At 46.2% G+C, this 24,503-nt stretch overlaps 6 protein-coding genes across 6 annotated transcripts, besides 1 other annotated feature; 4 read left to right on the top strand and 2 right to left on the bottom strand.

Annotated features, from left to right (window-relative positions):
- Positions 1–1,518: 1,518 nt before the first annotated feature.
- CTRU02_207741 (L-rhamnose mutarotase) lies at positions 1,519–2,045 on the top strand (the record flags this gene model as incomplete). The annotated part of the gene is made up of 2 exons (XM_036727397.1): positions 1,519–1,735; positions 1,816–2,045. The coding sequence occupies 2 exons, from the start codon at positions 1,519–1,521 to the stop codon at positions 2,043–2,045; spliced, it is 447 nt and encodes a 148-aa protein (XP_036580762.1).
- A 196-nt stretch (positions 2,046–2,241) lies between these two features.
- On the bottom strand, positions 2,242–2,951 carry CTRU02_207740 (thioredoxin-like protein; the record flags this gene model as incomplete). Its single annotated transcript, XM_036727396.1, has 2 exons — positions 2,242–2,671; positions 2,779–2,951. The coding sequence occupies 2 exons, from the start codon at positions 2,949–2,951 to the stop codon at positions 2,242–2,244; spliced, it is 603 nt and encodes a 200-aa protein (XP_036580763.1).
- Positions 2,952–5,332: 2,381 nt separating this feature from the next.
- CTRU02_207739 (major facilitator superfamily transporter) lies at positions 5,333–7,588 on the top strand (the record flags this gene model as incomplete). Its single annotated transcript, XM_036727398.1, has 3 exons — positions 5,333–5,480; positions 5,532–6,255; positions 6,313–7,588. The coding sequence occupies 3 exons, from the start codon at positions 5,333–5,335 to the stop codon at positions 7,586–7,588; spliced, it is 2,148 nt and encodes a 715-aa protein (XP_036580764.1).
- Positions 7,589–17,203: 9,615 nt separating this feature from the next.
- Positions 17,204–17,323: a sequence feature (Protein overlapping with rRNA (CTRU02_207738, KAL0938007.1) was converted to a misc_feature.).
- A 2,119-nt stretch (positions 17,324–19,442) lies between these two features.
- CTRU02_207737 (uncharacterized protein) lies at positions 19,443–21,631 on the top strand (the record flags this gene model as incomplete). Its single annotated transcript, XM_036727399.1, has 2 exons — positions 19,443–21,453; positions 21,501–21,631. 2 exons carry the CDS (start codon positions 19,443–19,445, stop codon positions 21,629–21,631), a joined length of 2,142 nt encoding a protein of 713 aa, XP_036580765.1.
- A 208-nt stretch (positions 21,632–21,839) lies between these two features.
- On the bottom strand, positions 21,840–22,658 carry CTRU02_207736 (TPR domain-containing protein; the record flags this gene model as incomplete). The annotated part of the gene is made up of 1 exon (XM_036727400.1): positions 21,840–22,658. One exon carries the CDS (start codon positions 22,656–22,658, stop codon positions 21,840–21,842), a length of 819 nt encoding a protein of 272 aa, XP_036580766.1.
- A 1,279-nt stretch (positions 22,659–23,937) lies between these two features.
- Positions 23,938–24,222, top strand: CTRU02_207735 (uncharacterized protein; the record flags this gene model as incomplete). The annotated part of the gene is made up of 2 exons (XM_036727401.1): positions 23,938–24,144; positions 24,205–24,222. The coding sequence occupies 2 exons, from the start codon at positions 23,938–23,940 to the stop codon at positions 24,220–24,222; spliced, it is 225 nt and encodes a 74-aa protein (XP_036580767.1).
- Positions 24,223–24,503: the final 281 nt, after the last annotated feature.

The following is a 24,503-nucleotide window of genomic DNA, read 5'->3' as shown; positions in this document are numbered from 1 at the left end:
CGGAGGAACAAAAGTCTAGAACACACACACACACACTCACACACATACTGAGGGAAGTAAATAAAAAAAATAAAACACGGTAAAAGAGATAGCACCCTTCTCAGGCTAAAAGCGGAAATTTCGGGCGGAGGGTGGGGGTTCCCTTTCTCATCGCCAGGGTCTCAACCACAATCGAGACCGGAGCCCCGATCGGACTTGGGAAGGGGGGGGGGGGGGGGGGGGGGGGGGGTTGAGGATGGATGGGGAATCAAAGGTCAGCAGGGACACATGGTCGGACCTCATCCAACCAAAACACACCGCATCTGGTGTCTCCTCCCCCCTTTTTCTCCCTCTTCGATGTTTTTTTTCCCTTACATGCAAGGGAGAGGCCCAGACGTGAACCTTAACCGGTGCTACGAGAGAGAGGGAGAGAGCTTGTTGCAGCTATCGTGAAAGTAAGAACGGCAATAGGCAAGGGGGTGAAAGCAGACGCTGTGACCGCAAGTTCAGACGATTGAGGGACACCGCGTGACACATGTAGTTGTATATGCGGACACCGGCGAGGCGAAGCTGAGCTGAGCTCTGCCCTGCTCTGCTCTGCTCTGCTCTGCTCTGCTCTGCTCTGCTCTGCTCTGCTCTGCCCTCCTGTTTCCAAGGTTGAAGCACTTGGAGTTTTAATATGTGCTCCCGTCCAGGCCGTAGATTATAAAAAAGTACTACTCGACTCCCCCGATCTCGTCGTCGACAACTGGCGCCGATTCCCGAACGTGCCGCTTTTTTTTTTTGGTCCACCAAAATCCAACCCCCGCCCAGCAGCAAGCAGCTCGTCATTGAAAGTGCTTATCCCTCATCGCCCTCTGCAGCTTGACCGGGCCCCCCGTTTTCCCAACCGTACGACGTATCGCGCGATTGCTATTGGCGAGGATCAACTGTCGGCGGCAAAAGACCTACCTGTGGGGGAGAAAAAAAAAAAAAACAATAGCGAATAGCCACGGCAGCTGTACTTGAAGAGCCCGCATATCCGGTGCTGTGGTCAATCGATTCCCCTCTTTAAGCGGCTTGAACCAGGGGGACAAACAGCCGAAACGGATTTTCACAAGATAGGTGTGCCTTTCCCAAGTGTGTCTGTGTGTGTGTGTGAGAGAGAGAAAAAGATATTGCAATTGTCTGTGTTTTGCCTTCTTCTTTACAATCACAAAACACTTGCAACCATTGGGCTTGTTCTGGCCTTTTTGTCTCTGGACAAACTATTCCCCCCCAATCCCCGCATTGTTACCCCTCGCCGCCCCGCCTCGCGACATTCTTCCCCCGAGCGCGCCTCCTCAGCACCTCTCTCCACCCATCACGCTGGCTGGGTGTCCCCCCCGCTGATCGGCTCTAAGCAGACGCTCCAGGCTCTCCAGGCCGACGTCCGAGTCCACGGGACATACTTGGGTCAGCCCTCCGTCGAACACACTTTGCGAGCAAAAACTTCACTTCTTCAGCAATCGACGACGAAGGTTTCAGTCACATCCCCAACATTACTACAACTTCATCAAAATGTGGTCCAGCAAGCGTGCTTCTCCCCCCGCCACCGGTAGCCCAACCGAGGTGGAGGCTACACCTGCGCCCGCCGTCAACAGGCAGAAGAACCCCGGTCGTCGCTTTGCCCAGATTGTGAAGCTCAAGCCTGAGTTTCTCGACAAGTACAAGGAGGTCCACGCCAATGTCTGGCCCGAGGTCCTCAAGCAGATCAAGGAGTGCAACATTGTTGACTGTAGGTGTAACCGCTTTGCTTCAGGGGAAAAAAAGACACATAAACCTACATGGACATTGATTACTGATCTCCTCCAACAGACAGCATCTTCCACGACCCCGAGTCGCGCATCCTCTTCGCCTCGTTCAAGTACGTCGGTTACGACTACGCCGGAGACATGGAGAAGATGCGCGAGAACCCCAAGGTCCGTGAGTGGTGGGCCATGACCGACGGCTGGCAAGAGTCTGTTGTCCCCGGTGCTGTGAGCAGCGAGGCCGTTGACGCGCCTTCGTGGTGGAAGCCTGTTGAGGAGGTTTTCTACACGCCTTGAGATGTGAGGAGGAGGAGGAGGAGGAAGAGGGTATCGAGTTGAATTGCATTTTTCTTCTTTTTTAGTCAGCGACAAAACCGAATGACAGCGCTTCCGCTTTGATGACACCCGGTGGCCCCCTTCAATCTGTTATTGGGCGACAGACGAATCATGTTACGCGACTTCACGTGTTGTGTGACAATTACCGCCTTCCAGATCACTTGAAGCCCCCAAATAGCCCGCCGAACACGCCGCTAGGGCCCCCGCCGCCTCCGCGCTGTCCATGCCGCCGAGCCTCGGTCCTAATCCACTCTTCAAGGAAGGCGCGGTCGGCGAGCTTCTTTGCATCGTGGACCTTGGTCTGGATCTGAGCCTCCTGGTTGTCGAAGCTTAGTAGGGTTGGGATGGAGGAGATCATATAAGTCATGCCCAGACCGCCGCTCATTACGTCGGGTGCGTCGAATTCCACCGTGCAGTATGCAACACCGCCTTCCGCCTCGCCGACACCTGATTCGACGAGAGACTTTATCAACGGGGCGACGACTCGGCACGTCCCGCACCACGACGTCGTCCACAAGGTTATGAGAGGTGTCCGGGCGGAGGCGGAGAGGAGTTGGTAGGTGTGGAAATCATCAGGGCGGCGGACACTAGCAAGAGAAGGTTAGCAAGTAGAGAGATATCGAATGTCGGTCGTCGTATGCCGGGCACGGGGCAGCCGATCAATTGTACAAGAGCATGCAGCGGGTCCACTTACGATGCGTAGACGTGGTTCTTGGCCGGCCTGGTGGACGATGTGGAGAAGGAAGCAGCAGAAGCGGCGGCGGCGGCGGTAACGGAATGTTTGGAGGGGGAGAAGCGGATGCCCTTGGCCAGAGGACGATCGCAAGCCCGGAGGGCGGAGCGAGCAGTGTGTTTTAAGAAATGCATCGGAGATCTCGGTGGTGGGTGTGTTATCTGCTCATATGCATGTAGGGTGCGGCAGGCTGACGTCGTCAAAGATGGCCTTGTGATGTCTCGTGATATGCACTAAGCAGGAATGTGGTGGTGAGATGCGACAAGATGCTCGGGATTTAGAGGCGGGACATGAGTCGCGGGACAACAAAGCCAAGGTGGTTCCGTGTGAAGAAAACAAGGTCGAATATGCAAGTGACTCAGGAGGAGTAGAGGTACAGTGAGTAATCAGTACTCGGTAATCAGTAGACAGAGGGTGTTAAGGGTCGAGGATACCCAATACGGCGGTTAAGATAATGCTGGACCCAGAATAGAATGCGACGTTTCTGCTAGGTAGTAGCGGGCGGCTGTTCGGTTCCCCAGAGAGATCTTTCCTGGTATTCAAGGGCGGTCCCAGTGTCATCTTAGATTTGACAGGAGCTGTCGCGACAATCGGGTCACGCTTAAATCAGAAAGGGCCGTCATTGGGGAAGGCGGTCTGAATTTATGGAGACGGAGGTCGTCCCGGGGCGCACAATGACGTTGTGGCGTTGCGGCGGTAGATGACATAATCGGATGTTCTGCAAGGGAGGCAGGGGACGGTGTGCTTCAATTAGTAGGTAGGTGGTAGGTTGCCTACTGGTATATTCACTTTCCTTGCTATAGTAGAGTTGCACACATTTTTGGGGGAAAGGAGGGACACCCACGGTAACTGCGGCAAGCGGTCTGTATCTTGGCGCCCAGGCACTGATTCCTCCCCCGCCAGGTAGATTGCCTCACTCCTTTTCTTCGACCACCTGCGACAGCCCAATAAAAGAACAAACATCCACTCAACCAGCCCTCCATGCCAAGTCTGGTGTGTGTGTGTGTGTGCGTGCTGGACATTTTGGTCCGCTTAAAGATTACATCAGAAAATATACATACCGAAAGAAGAAAAAAAAAATCAACAACACTGACGCGCAACATTCAGCACCGTGACACCATGGCATGTGCGCCATTGAAGAGGGGAAGGTGCACCCAGTAAGTGTATTTACCTACCTACCTAGTAAAGCATATACGCAAACTTGGCGTCACCGTTTCTGTTCGCCACGGTCCACACAAAAGCACCAATTCGTCGAAAATTGGGTGGAGAAAAAACGAGAGGTGATTTTCGCTGCAGATTCAGACCCCAACCCCCGTCCTCAATCGTGTATGGTGCACCGAGCTGAGCACCCGACCATGGGGCTTAGCCTCGCTTTTAGGGGTCCTGGATCTGGAGCCGGGGTCACATATGCAACGTGCTGTGGCATGTGGTCATCTTGCGCCGCTTGTCTCTCTTACCTCTTCCAACCCCAAGACTCTTGGAGCAATCCATTTCTCCGTATCAAGGCCCAGCATCGAGTCACCTGCCTATCTGTCTGTCAGTCGAGTTTATCCAGTGGATCATCCTCTTCCCACCCAAGCCCAACCAAACACACCACCCCTTCGGTATCCGCCCGAGGCGCGGCGGAGCAGCACACACATCCCAAGCACAAGCGTTCAAGGCAACAAAGCAGCCAAAAAAAATACACACTCCACCAACTAACGACGCAGAGAGCCTTGACTCTTGACTCGCCAGCCTGTCAATCCTGACCGCAGCTTGCTTATTCTCCTCATTTCATCCCATGCTCACCTTCCATGGTCGTTACTCCTGGCCATAACAACATATCTTACTATTGATCTGCCGCTGTCGTTATGCTTGGCTTCGCCATAAAACTCGAGGTTCATCCTTGATCTCTAGGTCGCCTGCCCCTACTTGAGACGCTACCTCCAGCCATCATTTAATCACCGTCAAACGGCGCCCTGGCCATCTGACGCCATCGCTTCCGCACGGCCCTTGAACCCCTTTGCGCCCCCGCCGTTGGCTTGCTGCATGCGACTGTTGTTGTTGTTGTTGTCCTTGTTGTTGATCTAGTCTCCCTCCACCGCTATTTTCATCAACAATCGCCATAGAATACAATCTCATCAAAGTCCACTTAACCTCGGGCCCCTCCGTCAATTTTCTCTTTGACATCTCAGCCCGCGCATTTTGCTTCAAAGCAACGGCAACCACGGAACGCGCCCTCTGTTGCTTTACTCGGCTTCCTGCACCTCCATTCACCCGAGTCCGTGGGTTCCTGCAACCTTATCTCATCTGTTGATGCACGTCTGAGCCAGAAGCCATCCTCAACCGAACTTGGGACCACAGCCCTACCATTCATCACCCTTACAATTCTCGGGTGCCCGCATACATTCTCTCAGCTTTTCGTCCTTTTACGCACACCTGACAGCCACTGTAGACTCACACTATCTGGAACAGGAGTCAGTGGTTGCGTCTTGGCGGCCTGCAATCAAAACCGCAGTTTTTCCAGAACGTCGACATGGCGGGTATCCTCACGTGGAAAAGCCGCTTCGGCGGTGTCTTTGGGAACAACCCCGAGCATGGCGACGGTTCGGAAGACGAACAGTCTGGTCCCCCAAAATGGAGCATGGGAGTTTTGAACGACTCCAAGACTATCGAAGTTCCCGGTAAGCCCACTTTCGTCGGTCTCTGCAAAGTCCAGCGCTGACGTTCCCCAGGTTCTGTGCTTCTCCTGGCCAGCCATCGTAACGAGCCTCTTGGCTTGCGCAATGCGCCCGCCAGGACTTCTCACTCTTCCATCCCTACTGGTTTTCCGGAGCCGGCCGAAACGCCCTCCGGCCGCAGATCCCCCGCCAACTCGGCCCCACCGGAATCCAAGAAGACGACCAAGGATGGCATCATTCTCAACCCCCAGCCCGAGGAGTCTGCCAACGACCCCTTGAATTGGCCTGCCTGGCGACGTGACTGCGCTCTGTTGTCACTCGGCTTCTACTGCATGGTTGGTGGTGGTATGACCCCTATTCTCGCTGCTGGCTTCACCAATGTCGCCGAGGACTATCACATCGAGACCGAGACAGTTTCTTTGACCACTGGTCTGTACATGATGGGTATGGGCTTGGGATCTGTCATCTTTTCGCCCACTGCCATTTTGTACGGCAAGAGGCCCGTATACCTCTTCAGCGCCGTCATTTTTATCGCCAGCTCCATATGGGCAGCGTTGTCCCCCAACTTCACATCTCTCATCCTAGCCAGAATTTTTCAGGGAATTGCAGTCAGCCCTGTCGAGTGTCTTCCGTCAGCAACGATTGCTGAAATTTTCTTCCTCCATGAGCGAGCCTTCCGGATAGGCATCTACACCCTGCTTCTCCTCGGCGGCAAGAACCTAATTCCACTCATCAGTGCCGTAATCATTCAAGGCCTTAGCTGGCGTTGGGTATTCTGGTAAGCCCTAGTCCTCTCCCTCCCGTCTCTGCGTATCGTAAGCTGATGCTTGTCCAGGATCGTTGCTATTGTAGTCGCTTTGTGCGGTGTTCTCCTGTTTCTGTTCGTACCAGAAACATTTTGGGATCGCGCTCCTCTTCCCAAGTCAAGAAAGCCTTCGAGAAGACCGAGCTTCAGACACCGCTTTTCATCCCGCCATGAGGTCCCCCAACTACCCAAGGCCCCCAAAGCTGAAGGGGAGGCCGAAGAAGAGGCCGATTCCGCTCCGCCGCAGTCTCCTCATTCCCATCCTCACAAGGACCTCCACGTGGGCTTTGCACCAGACCCGAACTCGGAACGCGCCGACGAAGCCCACGACCCTGAAAAACAGGCTTCCGCTGCCAACCTACCGACCCCAACCATTGCGAATGAACCTCCTTTACCCAACCCCCAACCCGTCTCACGCACCTCCGGCAGTTCCACCTCTCCCTCATCTGACTACTTCGCCAAGGCCCCTGCCCTCGAAAGCGACTCTCTCCCCACGAACGTAGCCTCTCCACCAAAGGCCCTAGCCTACACCCACACCCTCCGCCACCAGCCCGCTCGCTCTTTTGTGGAACAGCTCAAAATCTGGAACGGCCGTCTCAACCACGACAACTGGTTCAAGGTCATGCTCCGGCCCTTCGTCCTGTTCGCCTACCCGGCGGTCTTGTGGTCCTCCGCTGTCTACGCTCTTTCTGTCGGCTGGCTTATCGTTGTGTCCGAGTCTGTGGCACTCATCTATCGCAACCGCGAGTCCTACAACTTCAACGCCTTGCAGACCGGTCTCGTTTACTTCTCTCCTTTCGTCGGCGGCATCCTCGGCACCGCTGTAGCCGGGAAAGTGAGCGACGTCATCGTCAAGGCCATGGCCCGCCGTAATGGCGGTCTCTACGAGCCCGAATTCCGATTGGTCATGGCTGCCCCTGTGCTCGTCACCACTGTCATCGGCCTCATGGGCTTCGGCTGGTCTGCGGAAGAACGCGACCACTGGATCGTGCCGACTGTTTTCTTCGGTCTCATCTCCTTTGGGTGCACGCTGGGCTCCACCACGTCCATCACCTTCTGCGTAGACAGCTACCGTCAATATGCGGGCGAGGCGCTTGTCACGCTCAACTTCAGCAAGAACATCTTCCACGGCCTCGTTTTCAGTCTCTTTGTTACGCACTGGATCACTGACGAAGGTCCCAAGATGGTTTTCATCTGGTTAGGTGTTATTCAGCTCATCTTCCTATTGTTTTCGATACCCATGTATGTGTACGGCAAACGCGCGCGCATGTGGACTGTGAGGAAGAACCTCATGGAGAAGTTGTAGCTGTTTTGCACAGCGCAGCAGGAGAGGGGGAGAAGATGGGGCGGTTTGTTCCTTTTTTTTGTATTTCCTCCGCATTGGACACTTTTGAGCATTACTCGGCGTTTGCGAGCATTGGACTTATCTGCACCGGAGTATTACTTGAGCCGGTTATCAGGTCGGCCGTTCGGTCATTCGGTCATTCCGCCACGGCGGTGTCCGGACCCACATGCATTTGTTTTTTTTTTTGCATATTGCTTTTTCTCCACGATACCTCAGAGTTTATTTACATCTCTAGATCATGTAGACTACAGGCATGTCGCAACATGATTACACGTTTCTCCGCATCTTTTAGTTTTACTTGTTTAAATGAATGTGGAGAGAGTGATACGCCAGGAAGTATTCGCCTGGATGCGTAACGCTAGTTGCGTAGACAGGCATGTTTTGAAGTGCGGAAGTTGAAATTTTGTCTGATGCGGCGAGTCATTGCTGAAACTATCTATCCATACTCGAGGGAGTGCGGAATAGCACCCTGTGATGGGATTCGGTATAGAGTCATGCATTGTATGTGTTTCGATAAGCTGACGGGTGCGGTTCTAGAACACTGGTTCTCGTCGATTGCTACGGCTTATGGCAGGCAGGATGTTGATATTTGATAACAACATCATTTCATCCCCATTTTGTGTCAACAGTGAAAAACATTTTATGCTACTAAGAGTGAATTAATAAAAAATTTGTGTACGCTTTTGAAGGGCGGCACATCTGCCAGTGAAGGAATAAGTAAATATGGCGCGCAAGAGTTAAACTGTGAAGAAAGAAACTCCGTAATATCACGTCAGGTGTATTAGTTTGTTTGATGATTTTCATACGAAATAGTGCTGTAGGTTTCACAGGGGGTGAAACGGAATTCCGTTCGTCAATAACAAATAACAGTAAATTGGTTCTAATCGATGGTTCATGATAGTTGAAAGTGGTGTTGTTAACTAGAAGGTAGGGATATTCCCCCTTGGCCTGTCACGTGGGTCTGGGAGGCTTGGGCCTCTCAGCCTGGCGGGCGTGTGGCTGGAAGTGCTACACGACTCCGTATTCCAACTATCGCAACACTGGAAACTCTCTTTTTATGGTGTTGAAGCGGTTGGAATACGTTATCCCTATATAGTTCCGTCTCCTTGTTAATTCGGCCTCCTATCCTTACTTTCTCCCGTAGTTACGGTCTTGTTACCTATCCTTCTATACATATCGTTATCGTATTGCTATTAACGAATCTCTCGAGGGCTTGATTTGGTTTGCTCTTCGTAAGGGTATTAGCAGGGTTGTCTTCGCTGTTAATCTAACGAATTTCTTATAGTTCTCGTCTTTCATACGATTATCTTAACGCTATGATATTGATTATAAGTCGCTTTTCTTTAGTAGTGCCTAGCTTTACGAGATACTTATATAGCGAATAAGAATCGGTATAGATAACTGTCTAAATCGTTAATAGGTTAAGGTAGTTAGTAATTATCGCTAGGGTTATAGCGAAGGCGTAAGCTATATCGACGCTAGCGACTATCCCGTAGATCTCTAACGCTAATACGCTGTAGGTAACTTATTTACTTTTTATAAAGCTATAATAAATAAGGTTATTATAAATCGTAAATTCTCTATTATTATTATTAGAAGAAGTATCGTTAGCTAGGATAATTAGAAACCTTAATTAGGAGGAGAGGTTATAGTTATTAGCAAACGACTTGTTAACGAAAACAAATAGCTTAGCTATTATAAGGTCGAGTAAGGTAAACGTTATTCCTTAGTTAGGCGATTCTATTTACTATCGAATCCGTTGATTTAGTGCTTTTATCGCTTCTAGCAAAGGGTCTTAGTATTAGGTAGTAGTAGATAAATCGAAATAAGCCTCGGGTTAGCAAATTGACGCGATATACGCCCCTCTAGCGCGTTATTCGACATATTGCTATTTTAGGTTAGGTTTAGTAGTCTTAATATATCGTAACTTCTTAGCTTGTCCCTTTTACCTTAAATTAATCGAATTGTTAGTTAATAGCGCGATTATCCCTCTGTTAAATTAGAAGGGTTTGTTAATTATAAGGATATTCTTTGCTTTTATTATAAAAGCTATTTTTTCTAACTATTTGTCTTCTAATTATAAGAACGCCTTGTCTAATAAACCGAGGGTATCGTCGGTTTGCATGCTAATATAGCTAAAGTATAGATTTTTGGTAGATAAGATTAATAGGTATAGATCGTACGAAGAAGTAACTATCTAGAGATTCTCTCTATAATGCTTATAATACGTTGCCTACTAGTAGGTTCTAGCTTCTGCGATTCCGTATAGAGGCTTTATAACCTTTATAATAGTCCCTTTTAGGTATTAGTCTTGAATTTGCTTCGGTAAGTAGGCAAGAATAGTATAATTAAGCCTTATAGAGGATTAAACGTAGGCTTGTATAATATCTCGAAGCTATAGTTATTTCCCTTCTCGTAGGAATAACAAGGTAATTAATAGAATTAGCTATTAACTTGCTTACTAAATCGTTAGCGATTAGGTTAATATAGCCTTCTTGCTATCGTCAGCGTAACCTTGTATTATAAGTCTCGATTTCTTATAGGGTTTAGTTATTTTACCCTTGACTTTGTTAACGATACGAAATTAGAAGATTTATACGTTCTAGTACCTTCTCTTATTAAACTAGGTAAATTTAAATATTCTTTTAGCGATAAGGCTATTAATCTCTTATTTAGTTAACTATTCGAACGGTTTGCTTAGTATAGTAATAATACCTTCTCGTCATAGTTTAATTACTAATTCTTCGTCTACTTACTCCTTAATCGATAGGAATATTTATTAATAATCCGGGTTATTATTAAATTCCTTTATAAAGTAGGCGATTGGTAGTGGTCTCTTCCGGGGTCTGCCTAGGCGTCTTCTCGGTAGCTCCGGTGCCTCTTGCGGTTTGTCTGGTTTACTACCTCCGCTAGCGACGATAATTTCGTTACGTACTACTTCCTACTACGGTATCTTAGCTTCGGGTTCTTCTTCTTCTAGCGCGGCGATGGAATTAAGTAGTTAATCAGGATCTTCGTAGTATAGTTTAACTATAGTAGACTAGAAGGTCTTCGGACTACGTAGCATATCGATAGTATAGGTTTCGCTATTTATAACTACTAAAGTAAATAGTTTAGTCTAGCCTTTCTTTTCGCGTTATACTTATACTTATAACTATAGTAGTAAATTAATAATTAGCTTTATATTAAGGCTATTGCAAGTAGCGATAGCTTCTACTACTTATCGCCTTGCGTAAAGTTTATATACTTTGCTTATTACCTTCTTAATCGCTTTCGCCTACCTTATAACTTTAGGAGATAGTAGTAAATTGTCGGTAATTTATAAGTATAAGCTAAATACTAAAAGTATTAATACTATTCCGTTTAGGCTAGTAGTATTATTAACTACTTTGACTACTATTTAAAATACTAATTCTAGCGTAATTATTAAGTCTTCTACTTTAATGATTTCGTACGCCTTCCTTAGAGGTATATAGTATCGTTTAACTTTCCTAATACTATTATAGGCTTTTATAGGAATTTCCTTGATTTTAATTACTATTCCTCTCGCTACGTTTCGGAATTCTATTAAGTAGAAGTTTGTTCTAGCGTCGGTAACTAGCTAGTCTAGGGGTCTTTAATATATATCTATCTAGCAGAGGCGTAAGGCTTCCTAAGTAGCTTTCGTAGAAATGTCTTTAAGGAACTAGGCGGCGTTAAACGCCGTAGCAGTATCGACGATATAGAAGACCGGTCTATTACCTTTAAGGTATATTATGTCGGCGATAACCTTATAGTTAAATTCGTAATCGTCTCGTAACGTAAATTTAAACCGTGATAGCGCTAGTATGTATATTTAGTATCGATAGTAGACTTTCGATAGTTGCTTAATTACTATAATTTTAACTAGGTAGCTAGCCTTCTAGAGTATTTTATATAATCGTTAAATAGATAGGTGTCTAAAGCGACGGTAAACCCGTCGCAATTTAGCGTCTGTAAGGTAGTTTTAGGCGAGTAGTTTCTCCTTATCGAGTAATAACTATAGGTAGCCTTATTTGCAAATAATAGGTACGACCTTGTTTCCTTAGATAAAGGTATTCGTAACGTTGTTAAAGTAGACCTTTAATCGGTCTATATCTCCTAGGTATATAAAGAAGGGAGTATTAGTCTTAATAACTGTTAGAAGTATAAGTATATTATACTTCTATTTTACTTATTTATCCTATTTAGTCTTATCTAAGACTTAGTAGGACTTACAAAAGTAACTAGCTAAGAATGGCTGCTTGCTAGTTTAAACATATGACATTCAGATCCCTATGGAATACTCTCTTTAACCTTATCTAAAAGTCTATTTAGTTAAAGAAGATTCTAGTCTGATTTATAAGCTGCTTTATAAGCTAGTTGACGTATATACTTACGTATACTAAACCTAGCTTATAGCTTCCTATATTAGCTATTATAGGCGACGTTATACTACTATATAACTAGCCTAATTCTCTCCCTTAGCTAGCTATTAGTTCCTCAACCAACTCAGCTTCAATATAAGCCTATACATTCTTTACTATTAAAGCCCTACTTCATAAGTACAAGTTCCCTTACTCTAATACCCTGTTATAAGGATATCGTACTATCTACGAGATTTCTACCTACCGTTCCAACAATAACGTAAAATTTAACGCTTCTAAACGGCGTTAGTATTTTAGTAGTCTTTATAGACTCTAGTAGTATCCTATCGCTAAATTTCATTATAACGCTACTAGCCGCCTTAGTATTTAATATAATTCCTTCGTAAATTTGTTATAAGGCTACGAATTATAGGTAGCTAGCGGTTAAGAATCCTGCTACGCCCGAGTCGGGCATAATCCCTTAGAAGTTCTAGGCAGAGTAGCGTCCCTTGAGTATGAATTGCGAAGGTAGCTTTTTCGGTTTTAGTTAGTTATAGAAGAGGTCTTCTTTCGTAATAGCATAGCGGGTTAACTAGTCTGCTAGGATCGTAGCGATCTTATTACCGTTAATTACTATTATAGTAAAATAAGTAGTAACTTAGAATTAACTATCGCTACCGGTCTCTTCCTCTTCGTTACTTTTACTAGTTTATTCGGTTACGTAGTAGTATTGCTAGGGGTCTTCGGCAGTAGGTTATAGGTCTAACCCGTCGAAACCCTTGTATTAGACGAGAAATTAGCTATATGCTAGAAGTAACGTATCCTAAGCATATTAAGTAGTTTTAAACTTCTCGTACGCTTTTCGTCTTTCTTCTATAGTATGTTTAGTTGACTAGCAGTTAGGTTTTCTATATACGTAGTACTTCTTAGGCGTTAGCGGTAATAGGGGTCTGTTACGGCTTCTTCCTTATAATAATCGACTTCGTAATAAACGACTATATCGTAAATAACGCCCTCGACTGTTAAAAGTTGTTGGAACGGTAGGTAGAAATCTCGTAGATAGTACGATATCCTTATAACAGGGTATTAGAGTAAGGGAACTTGTACTTATGAAGTAGGGCTTTAATAGTAAAGAATGTATAGGCTTATATTGAAGCTGAGTTGGTTGAGGAACTAATAGCTAGCTAAGGGAGAGAATTAGGCTAGTTATATAGTAGTATAACGTCGCCTATAATAGCTAATATAGGAAGCTATAAGCTAGGTTTAGTATACGTAAGTATATACGTCAACTAGCTTATAAAGCAGCTTATAAATCAGACTAGAATCTTCTTTAACTAAATAGACTTTTAGATAAGGTTAAAGAGAGTATTCCATAGGGATCTGAATGTCATATGTTTAAACTAGCAAGCAGCCATTCTTAGCTAGTTACTTTTGTAAGTCCTACTAAGTCTTAGATAAGACTAAATAGGATAAATAAGTAAAATAGAAGTATAATATACTTATACTTCTAACAAAAGTTCTATCGGTTTAGTACTGCTTTAGTAGGTTAGCTACTGTGTTGAATTATTATTAGTTAAGACGGGTAGCTGTCTCGATCGACGAGATTAATTAGCTGCAAAGTCTTTCGTATGTTTTAGCCGGTATAAATAACGCTATTATATACTCTAGAATATCTTTATAAGCGTATAGAAGTTAGGTATAGAGGGATCGGTTGTTATAATCTTGTTATAGCAAACCGGGCTAAATCTTGCTTAATTTATTATATAGTATGTCAAAATACTCCGATTTAGTCTTTCTAAGGTTATCGCGAATGATTTAGGGAAGAGTAGTTATATTCTACTACGTAACGTATACTTATTACCTTTCCCTAGTCTTGAAGTATGATTTTAATTAGTTAATCATAGTCTCGAAGTTAGGCTATAGGTTAATTACTTTAATCGAGGCGTAGAAGTAGGTTTTAGCTATTTCTTTTAGTATTAGGGGAAGTGCCTTGTTATATTAAGAGGTATAAATTCCTAGCATTCTATAGTGATCTATAAATACTAACATCTTCTTTTTAAGTATATCGTATATATCGCTGCTATATTTTATATCGTTAAAGTATAGTTTTGCAAATTTTGTTAATTGCTTTCTGATACGGTTTATTAACTTATATAGTTAAAAGTCTATTAACGGAGAGACCGTAGGATATAGCGGTCGGTATAGTAGTTACTACTATTGTTATTCTTATAGAGAAGGTAGCTATAGGGTTAGTTTGACTCTTCCTCCTATGCTATTAGCTACTATTGCCAGTCTTATAATCTCTTCATAGAATTTGGGGTCTTTTATTAAAGCCTTTAGGTTGTAATATCTTTTAACGCCTTGTTCGAGTTCTTAAGGTGACTAGTAGTAGAATTCTTCCTTTTTAAAGGCTAATGCTATGTTTTTCGAGATTTTCTTACTATCTATTTTGACGTAAACGCTGTTACTAATTAAATAGTTTCTAAAGAATCGTAGGATTAGGGGAGGTATGTTTTAGAAGTCTTCTTCTAACTAGTCGGCAAAATCGGGAGAAACTTCGTTCTATAGCTCGAGGCTTATAAGATTCCTCTTCTTATAAGTCTTAAGTAGGAAACCTATATAGGAACCTAGTTGCTATAGGCTAGCGTTTATAAGGTCGATTGCCTAGTTACCTTATACTACTAGATCGATTATACTTTCGATTCTCTATAGGATAGAGATTATTAATTAGCTTTTAGTAGTAACGCTGCTTACAGGCGATCCTTCTTATAAATTTCGCTTTATTCGTAGATTCTCTCGTAAATCTCTCTTTCTCGCTTTAGGCTTCGCTCCTTACTATTAGGAAGTTTAAAATCTAGTAGATAGTTAGCCTTATAACGCTTATAACTACGTGCGTTTCTCCTAAGCTATAGCCTCGGAGGCGTATACGTATAGCTATATAGGCGGATTACTATTAGTAGTTTCTGCTTACTTTTTAGTATATTCTTCTTCTAGTAGGGAGGTCTCTTATAGCAGGCGCTTCGCGGTTAGCACCTCGTCTAGGGATTTATTAAGAAACTAGTAGGCGCCTTGTGATTAGCACCGCGCGTGGGGGATAGTTATAGTTAGGGAAGTTGTTATCCCTTGTGGGATTCGTGAATCTTCGCCTTTATAGCGTGAAGAGGTTGGAGGACCGTCGATTCGGTAGGTCTCTTCTTCTAGTAATTAAAAACGCGTAATAGAACGCTTTTGCTAGCGATAATTAGCTGCGATTAACCTTATCCTGCCTAGGGTAAGCATAGTAGTCCCTAGGTTACTTGAATAATCGGATTGCTAGTAGATTTAAGGAAAAGAAGCTTTCTTCTGCTAGTTTCCGTAGATCCTAGTTACTCTCGCTTCTTCTCTCGTTAGTACGAAATCCCTACTTTTACCTAGGCTTAGGTATCTAGTTTAAGAAGTCGTCTCTTTTAGTATTAACCTTGCTAATCTACGGTTTATCCGTAGCAGAGTAGTAATTATAAAGTTAACTAAATTAATAGCAACTATAAGGTTTACTACTAATCAGTATAGGTTTTATAGGGGGTGAAACGGAATTCCGTTCGTTAATAATAAATAATAGTAAATTGGTTCTAATCGATGGTTTATGATAGTTAAAAGTGGTGTTGTTGACTAGAAGGTGGGGATATTCCCCCTTGGCCTGTCACGTGGGTCTGGGAGGCTTGGGCCTCTCAGCCTGGCGGGCGTGTGGCTGGAAGTGCCACACGACTCCGTATTCCAACTATCGCAACAAGTGCAATGATAAAAAATTAAGAGGACCGAGGATTAGTTCATAGACTTGACGAGAATGCTACTTCCCGTTTAATCCAACGGCAGAGGCATCCCGTTCCCCTACATAGTTGTGCACTACGACGCCCTGCTTTATTCAATAGTTTTTCAGAGCGTCAGTACAAGCCAGAATCGTTCCAACAGACATGATGTTTTTCTCGAGTTCGGGCTCAGGGTGCAAAGAACCTTTTGGATATTGTGTCCAGCGTGCCTCAGCAATACTTGGCTTGTGTCTCTGCATTTTTCTTTTTCGTTCCTCCGGTTACCATAGACCTTATAGAATACTTTATCTCACTTTTCTTTCGGCCAAAATGTTCTAACGAACTCTTCGAATCGCAGTATGATCTAGATGGATTGTCGGACTAGGTGTGTAAGCTGGGTGAGCTGGATGATAGGGGTCCAGTAGCAGTATGTCGAGAACTGCTCACGTAGGCGCGGATGATGCCGAGAAAATCGGCAAGGACTATTGTACAGAGTTCTTCATAGTGGTCAGCTCGCGAGACTTCTGCCTGAGCCTGATCGGGAAAGCAGCAGGCTAACCATCATGTGTTGTAATCATGACTGCAATGGCTGAGACCATAAACTGAGATCGCTCGTGTCTTTTCCTCTTTTTTTTTTTATTTTTTTTTTTATTTCCTTGTATATACATTCCAAGTTACTCCCTCCAGTGAGTGTTGAGGTTGAATATATCTACCTGAACTCACATAGAGTACCCAGCTGCCGAATAGCACAAAGAAAGAAAAACAAGAGAGAGAGGGGGGGAGAAAGGCAAGAGATTTGAGTCTTGCAAGTGGCGGGAAAGTGGCTGATACCGGCCACGAAAAGGCTCCCCCTTTGACAACTCCGCTGAGACATGCTTACAACCCCCAATAATGGAAGAAAGGTTTAAAAGTTGCTAGTTAAATATAGAGTACGAGTAAACCCAGCCAGTTAATTAAATGGTTGCAATGCAAGTGGCCTTTCACCAGGATCCGTCCAGCATCATATTAGCATGCTGCCTGTGCCTGATACGAACTTTGAGCTTCGTGTGCGTGAACAGATGAATCATTTTACTAAAGAATATTGACAACGGCGAGAACAAGAAAAATTGCCTGCATGAAAAAGACAAAAACATACAAGGTATTCGCTGTTGATATCCGACCCAACTGGGATGCCTGCCCCTTGCACTCTTAGTTTTCGGGTCGAAGGCGACCAGCCAAAGAAGCAAGCGGCTACTCGCTGGTCGCCTTCGACCCGAAAACTAAGTGTGTGAGGGCAGGCATCCCAGTTGGGTCGCTAGCGACTAGCGAGAATCTGGTTCAGGATCCTCGACTCTGTCCCAATCGGGGAAAGATAAAAAACATACAACACCAGGTATTCGCTGGTCGTCACCGACCCAACTACTAATCCGGCCCTCATTGGCTTATCTATGGGAGAGCGGACGGGATCCCGAGTTCTCCAATGGGTATGGTCGTATGTGACGGCTTCTCTGTGGTTTGTTGACTATATGGGAAAGTTTTGCCTACTGCTAGGTTTGGTGTATAGTTGAGACGCAGACATGGTGGTGGTGGTGGAAGGGATGCGTATATTTGCACGGCCTCGTTCATCCAGAGGCCCGGGTTGGTCAATTCTATAGACTTGCCCACTTCTAACCCTAAATTGGAGTGTACAAAGACCATTCCTAGTTCGGAATCCATCTGGTGTTACGGGATCTTTGAATCAAAGTCTAGACCTTCATATGCCACAAGTCGGCCTGTGGGTTTTTGTAACGCTAGCGATGATACATTCCGTAGCATTACTGAAAGTCAGTTTTCATAGCTAACGACTATGAGTAGCAATATCCCGATATCCCGATGCCGTGACAATGTGATTGCGGAGGACTCCGTCCGTCTTGTGACTTAGCCGAGTATCAAGTTTGTGAGTGATGGTTGCGATATTATATAAATAAGAAATAATGAAATATATACCTAATGGGGAATAAAGGATTCTCGGTTTCGGTCTAGACATGTTACCCGGCGATGACTCGTGCTACTATGCGGCGTCGTTATTTCGTATCAAGAAACGAGTAATGAATAGAGTTTGCTTCTTTGGAGCTACCCTTCGTTTTGGAATCTGAGCAGTGACCTGTTTTCAAGCTCAACAGAGCGGAATAATGGCAAATAAACTTTTATGGAAACAGTCTAATAAATTACCCACTCAATAAGCCTAAAACCTGCGGCCACAGCGAGCTGACCGCCGTAGTCTAGTTCACGTTGTGATGTGTGACTTAGGTAGTTAGTAACAAGCGTAATAACAAAATCCCTCGAGGTTCAATATGAGATAAAGTTTTCTAGTATTTGAGTTTTAGCAGCCATTAATATAATTCCCTTGCACATTTTCAGTCGTCAATTCTAGAGCGGGAGTGAAATAAAATGGTAATCTGTAGAGTAAAGGGTTGCTGCTTGCACCGACTGAACAATTTAAACCGTTTAGCAAAAGCCACGTAGATGAAAACTTTAACTCCTGTAATCATGCCCTCATGGCTTTAGAAAATGGTCATGACGCTACTTCTATGGATACCAGAGTCTGCGGCTCCGAGCTGTCCCAAAGAAAAGTCCTCACGCCGTAAGAAATCCCAAATAGTGCGTCGTCTGAACGAGAACCAGAGCCGAGGCTTCGGGTCTAACTTTATCTCAAAGTGGAAGCGATACCAGGGAAACTCTCTTGGAATCAGACAGACCCGTGACCTCCTGGCCGAAGCTGAACAAACTTCAACTTGCCGCTTGACCCGCCCATCGTCGGGTGGCTCCCCGCGCAGCGGAAAGAGCGGACAACTCCGAAGCCAAATCCTAGACAAGGAAAAAGAAAGCTGATGCCTCTCTGGATGTTTCCGTGAACTACGCATGCTAAATCTAGGCCTCCGCGGTGGCTGAGACTTTCGATAAAGTTTCTCAACTGTTCACACCCCTACGCCTCTGGGCAAAGATGCAGGCGGGTAACTGTCACGATCCAGTCATTAATATCGCTCGTCGCATGAAGGTGCTAACCCGTCGAGACGGCTAACCCGGAAGGACTTTGAAGGGAGTTGTGCGTAACCCTTCTTTAGCGACAAACTGCACTGACTGTCTTCTTCTCAATATCATTTATCAGAGTTTAATCCATCCTACAAGCTGCCGAAGACCCGCCCCCTGTTTGCGTCTTTCCCTACTAGGCAGTCGTTCAGCCGACCCAAGGGCTCTTACTGGTCAAGCCCCTCTCTCGTCAATTTCGGCCGCGCTTCTTAAGGTTGGCAGAACTGTGGGTACAACACGGCAAAGCAATAGCAACACTGCCGCGGCAGACTGTTTTCCCATCGGCGCCCATCTCTTCAGTACATTGATTAGGGTTACGAAAGGTAGAATCCAGTGCAATTGGCAAACGTGGAATTAAACAATTAAGATACGCGGCGCGCCATCCAATAGGGTAAACCCAAACAACCGCACCATACAGTCCGTTTCGCTGGCAGCGTCCAAAAATCGGAATTTAGCCTATTAACCCCGAAAATCAGTAAACTATCACAACAGGGGTCAAACTGGCCCAACTGGCCCAACTGGTGTAAACTGGCCACTGTAGCCCAATTGGGCCACTTTCGTGGGGCCCACGTAGTGAAATCTCTGTAAATTACAATATCTCGTGAAAAGCTTTTCGTGATGCCTCCTCGGCGGGCTCGGGCCCCCTCAATTGATAATACCACTGGGCCGGCGAAGCGAAAGCGATTGAAAACAGCAAAAGCCCTAGAGACGAATACAACAACCGGCTCGCCGTCGAGGGTAGTTATCGTACGTACGAGGGCGAGGGCGAGGGCGCAGGCGTCAGAGCCAGCGAAGACCCCAGTTAAGCCACCTCGACGCCGTCGGGTAGTGGTGATCCCTTCCCCAGCCCAGAGGGTTGCTCAGTTAGCAGAAACAGAGACAGGAATAACTCAACAAAACCTCGAAGTTGACGAAGTCGAGGAAACCCAACCGGCAGGCCACTATGAACACCAAGCTATTGGGCAGTCAACGCCGGGCCAGCGACTTCAATATAACCTCAACCTCGATGAGGATCCTTTTGCTGTTACGCCGGCAAGGCCTGGTCGACGGCCTTTACCTGATACCCCAACTCCTCGACGAACGCAACCACAGTCAATCAATTTAACTGTTACGTATACTCCTCTCTTCTCAGGCGGTCGCTCGCCGCCAAAGCTTCCTGAGACTATATACAAGTGGATATTTGACGAGGAGAGCGAAGTTGGTCATAAGTTGATTATCCAGTGGTCGAAAATCGAGAGGGATTTGGCGAAGCGAATCGACGCCCGTTTAAGGGCACAATATAATATCGAGAAGAGCTGGATTACCACGAAAATCGCCTGGAGAAGAATAGGATTAAAAGCAGTAACTATTGTATACCGCGAAGAATTCGCTGTTGACAGTGGCAACTGGCCGGTTGTTCCATGGTATGATATTTCGAAGCAAATTATCGAGAATAGTCGCCTTGGTGAGGTTCTTCTCGATGTTGAACTGGCCTACTCTGTCACTCCTACTGTAGCCGCAGTAGGAGAGCTAGAAGGCGTAGGATCACCACGAGGGCGACCGTCTCGACTTAGTCAACGTCAGACTGTAACAAATACGATGCTTCAAGCGATTGAAACAGAAGGCGATCGAAAGAGGAAGTTATTTCGAGACCTTCTTCGCCATAATCAGTGTAACGATTCAGCAACCTGTCAGAATACCTCGTCAGCTGATCCAACAGTTAACTGGTGCTGGGTCAACGCAAGAAAACACTATAAACTGACCGTATTTGATTTCGAGAAGTGGCAAGAAGCTATTCAGAAGGGCGAGGAAGGCGTATCAATATCAAACCCGCCTGCCCGCCTAATTGTTGATCTTGTTCAGCGTGAACAACGCGATATGAAAAAGCCCGATAAATCAGCAAATCGAGGAGGCCAAAATAGCCTAGGTGAAAAGTCTGCTAATAGAGGGCTTTCAGACACACAAGACCCAGCAAATACTGCCAATAATAATAGCGCAGTAGTCAACTTCTATGGCCTACCTCCGCCAGGCGGCCCAACGCAATATTGGCCAAAGTTGCCGCCGCCAACGATGCCGCCCCAATATTGGGATCTTGAGCCTCAATTTCAACCGCAGTCAGGTGATTACTCTGCCCGTCGGCAAGTAGAGGCTCCGATTCGTTCTTCGTCGCCAGTTGTTCCTGATTCGCCCTCAAAAGCAACACGCCAAGTTGATGAGTTCGTTTCGTGGTTTCTAGCTGTGAACGGCAAGAAGTTGGGTATTGACGAAGTGAAATTTACTCCGTTAAAGGCTTCAATAGTCAGTCTCCGCGTTATTCGTGATTACCCAGACAGCTGGTTCAAGGAGGTAGGGTTTTCACCACAACTTACCGCAGCAGTGAGAAAATCGATCAAACTTTTCACTACAACACAGCAATTTTACCTCCAACAGAGCGAACCTCTCGCCGCTGTACAATCACTCGTACAGGCAACGAAAAAGCCAGCAGTTGACCGTGAGGTTGAAGACGAAGTGTATAACCGACTTTTTGACGAGCGATTCGGAGAAACAGGCAATATCGAACGAAGCGCTAGTAAAGTAGGCGAAATAAGCGTTCCAGCGGGTAGGATCTCCTCACCGCTGCCAACTGGCGATATTGAGTTTGGTCGAGGTGGTGAGTAATATTGACGGAAGTGACGGCGTCAACTAACCAGAAACTAGAATTAGACCTCTTCGTCTCCTCGCCGCCGCCACCAATCCTTCCTCCTAATACCGAACAAAATCCGATCGAAGTCTCAGACTATATATCGTCGCCTTATACCCAAGAGGAAGAGGAGGTTAAACTAGGATAAATAGCAGCGACTACTGCTAGCGGAAAGCTTTGCTTGTGGATGTGAGCTGCCCTGCAACACCCGGGAGGATCAACCCAAAGACCGTTAGGTAGGTAGCAGAGCACTTTGATACGCCACGGATACGATTTATTTCACTATAGGCCTGACTTGAGGTTGTAAATACAGGCATTATTCATGTTTTTCTTCTCCTACTTCTCCTACTACAAGTTCAACAACTATTTACTACAAGAGGTGGATTCAACTCTCCTCCTGCCTCAATATACATATCGCTACTCGTCATAGCGTCACAGAAGATATCCTGTGTGCCGTCGAAGTTGATATATGAGTTACGGAAGTGCCCAGCTATCTGTGGGAGACGTTGCCCAACCTCAAGCGCGCAGTCGCGGAGAAACTCAGCAAAATCACGCTCGTCTAGTTCGTTAGTATTCCACGTACGGAATGTCTTTTTTACATGCTTTTTGAGGTCGCCAAAATACTCCTCGATGGGGTTAAAGTCAGGTGAGTACGGCGGGAGGAATTCGAGGCGTACGCCAGCGGCCTCACACGCTTGCCGTATATCCCCTTGCCGGTGAAAAGAAGCATTATCCATTATAATCACTGACTTAGGCCCAGGGAATATTCCACACTTTGGCAGTAGAAGTTGCTGTATCCACGCAGAGAAGCCCTCGCCATTCGTCGATCCAGTATATACCAGCAAGTCTACGATACCGTCAATTGCGAGTGCTGGCAGCAGTTGTATCCGTTGACCTCGCTCGAGGGGAACTGACCGCGTTGGCGTCAGACCCTTAGGCGCCCAACCCGTCCTTCTTCTTCCAGTGTTTTTATCAACGCCTGATTCGTCTACGAATATTAATTGTTCTGGGTGGTATCGACGTATACGATATAACCAATCGTACCGTAATTCTGGGTTTCGTTGTGAAGCAATTATGTGGGCTTTCTTTCTCGTCCAGCCAGCTGCGTGGAGGTGGCGGCTCAACGTTGATTTGCTGACTTCGAGGTTGAACTGTTCGTATAGGAATTCTTGCATCTCTTCGAATAGGAGGTCGTTACGATACTTTAATAATTCGAGAAGTTCGTTCCGATGCTGTATTTCCATCTTCTGCTGGCTTTCACGCCTTCGAGGGTATTGTTCTACCTCGCCAGTTATGTCGAATCGACGACGCCATCGTCGAATCGTTCGTTGGCTACAGCCAACCGCCTCTGCGATTTCTTCGTCGGTTTGAATAACAGAGGGAAGAAGTAGGTTAACTTTCCTCAGCTGGAGTTTTGAGAGACGTGGCGCCATACTGACGCGTTGAAATGAGTAGATTTGACGATACGGTGGCTAAATGCAGCTGAATGCGACCGTTGTAATTTTCCCAGCGAAAAAAACGGAGTTTAGCATGGGTTTGCATTAACCCCACCCTAGGGGGGTAAAAACTCGATTTTTGGACGCTGTCAGTGCAACGGACTGTAGTAAAACGATTCTAAACTTCGGAAATGTGCGTCTGCCGCGCGTGGCTTCTTCTTTCTTTTGCTCTAGAAAAGTCCTGAAACGACCCCAGAGGTTGCAGGTCAGTTTTGAGGGCCAAAGTCTAAATGTCACTCAAGATAAACTCAGGGTTGCCTATTACTCCCGTTGATCAGACGAAAAGAGCTTGGCTACATTTGGCTGGAGATGCCCCATTCGCAGGTCTCCCTACCCATGCGTTTCCCCCTCCCCGTCCGCAACCACGCGAGCGTTGTACCAGGGACCAAACCTGCCCACCCTTACCTGACTCGTGGTCTGGTACAGCTTGAAACGAGGATAGCCGCAATGAGTCCTGACGTTTTACCACTACGGTAGGGCCAGGATGGGTGAATTTTACGGCTTCATTTTGCCCTGGTAAATTGGCTGGCAACTGCAACCGGCCACTTTTTTGCATTCGTATTGTGCCGCGAAAGCTGAGTCGTGTCCGCTGTACGCGGGCCTCATAATCCTTACGGGAGGGATCATGCACCTGGTCATTGGCAGAGAAGGGATTAGGATGCACGCGGAGACTGAGTGAGACTGGACGAGTTTTCCCAGCAGCCTGGGCCGACACCTGTGGCTGTGGGGACGATGGAAAGATGTCCTGTCTCGGCGCTGCCGTCTAATGCGATCACCCGGATCGACGTTCGTCACATATCTGTTTTCTTCTATATAAGGCCTGTCGATCTCATCCTCCATCGTCTTGTTTCTCATCAGCTTAGACTCATCATCAGCCTTCAAGTACTTCACTCAACTTCTCACTACAAACACAAACCCTCTTTCCAGCAGGAATCAACCAACCTCCCACTCAGCCAAAATGCGTGCCTCCACCGTCTTCGTCGCCCTCTTCGCCACCTTGGCCGTTGCCACCCCCAACCCCGTCGTTGAGCATGACGGCCTCGACGTCGCGCTTGACCGTCGTCAGTGTTCTGCAGCGGGAGTTTGCTCCAAGGGCGGCGACAAGGGCGAAAACTGCTCTGCCCTCAAGTGCTGCAGCAACTCCAAGTCCGGTCGCGGCAATTCCGTAAGTCATACCGCCTGCACTACTAAATCAGAGAGACCTAACTGACCTTGTGATCAACAGGTCTGCTGCTGCAACTAAGCAATACCTGAGGCTGTTATCCTATCCCGGATTTCAAAGGTGAACACTTTCGGGAACAAAAATACAATCGTCTAGACGGGATAGAAGACATATCATTTGGCCATACGGTTTCCTTCTAGCACGGTTTAAGCGGTAGAAAGCGATTCGTTAGAACATGAAGTTCATTTTTCTTTAGAGAACAATAGAGTTTATCCGAACCAGTCTCATTTTTCAGTAACACTTAAACCTCCCGAGCGGCTTGCAACTGTGTCTAGTGAACTCAAAAAGAAAACAAAAACGAC

The sequence above is a fragment of the Colletotrichum truncatum genome (genome assembly GCF_014235925.2).
Source record: "Colletotrichum truncatum strain CMES1059 chromosome Unknown Contig_0004, whole genome shotgun sequence".
NCBI classification, from domain to species: Eukaryota; Fungi; Ascomycota; class Sordariomycetes; order Glomerellales; family Glomerellaceae; genus Colletotrichum; species Colletotrichum truncatum.
This window is presented reverse-complemented; position numbering and strand designations above follow the sequence as displayed.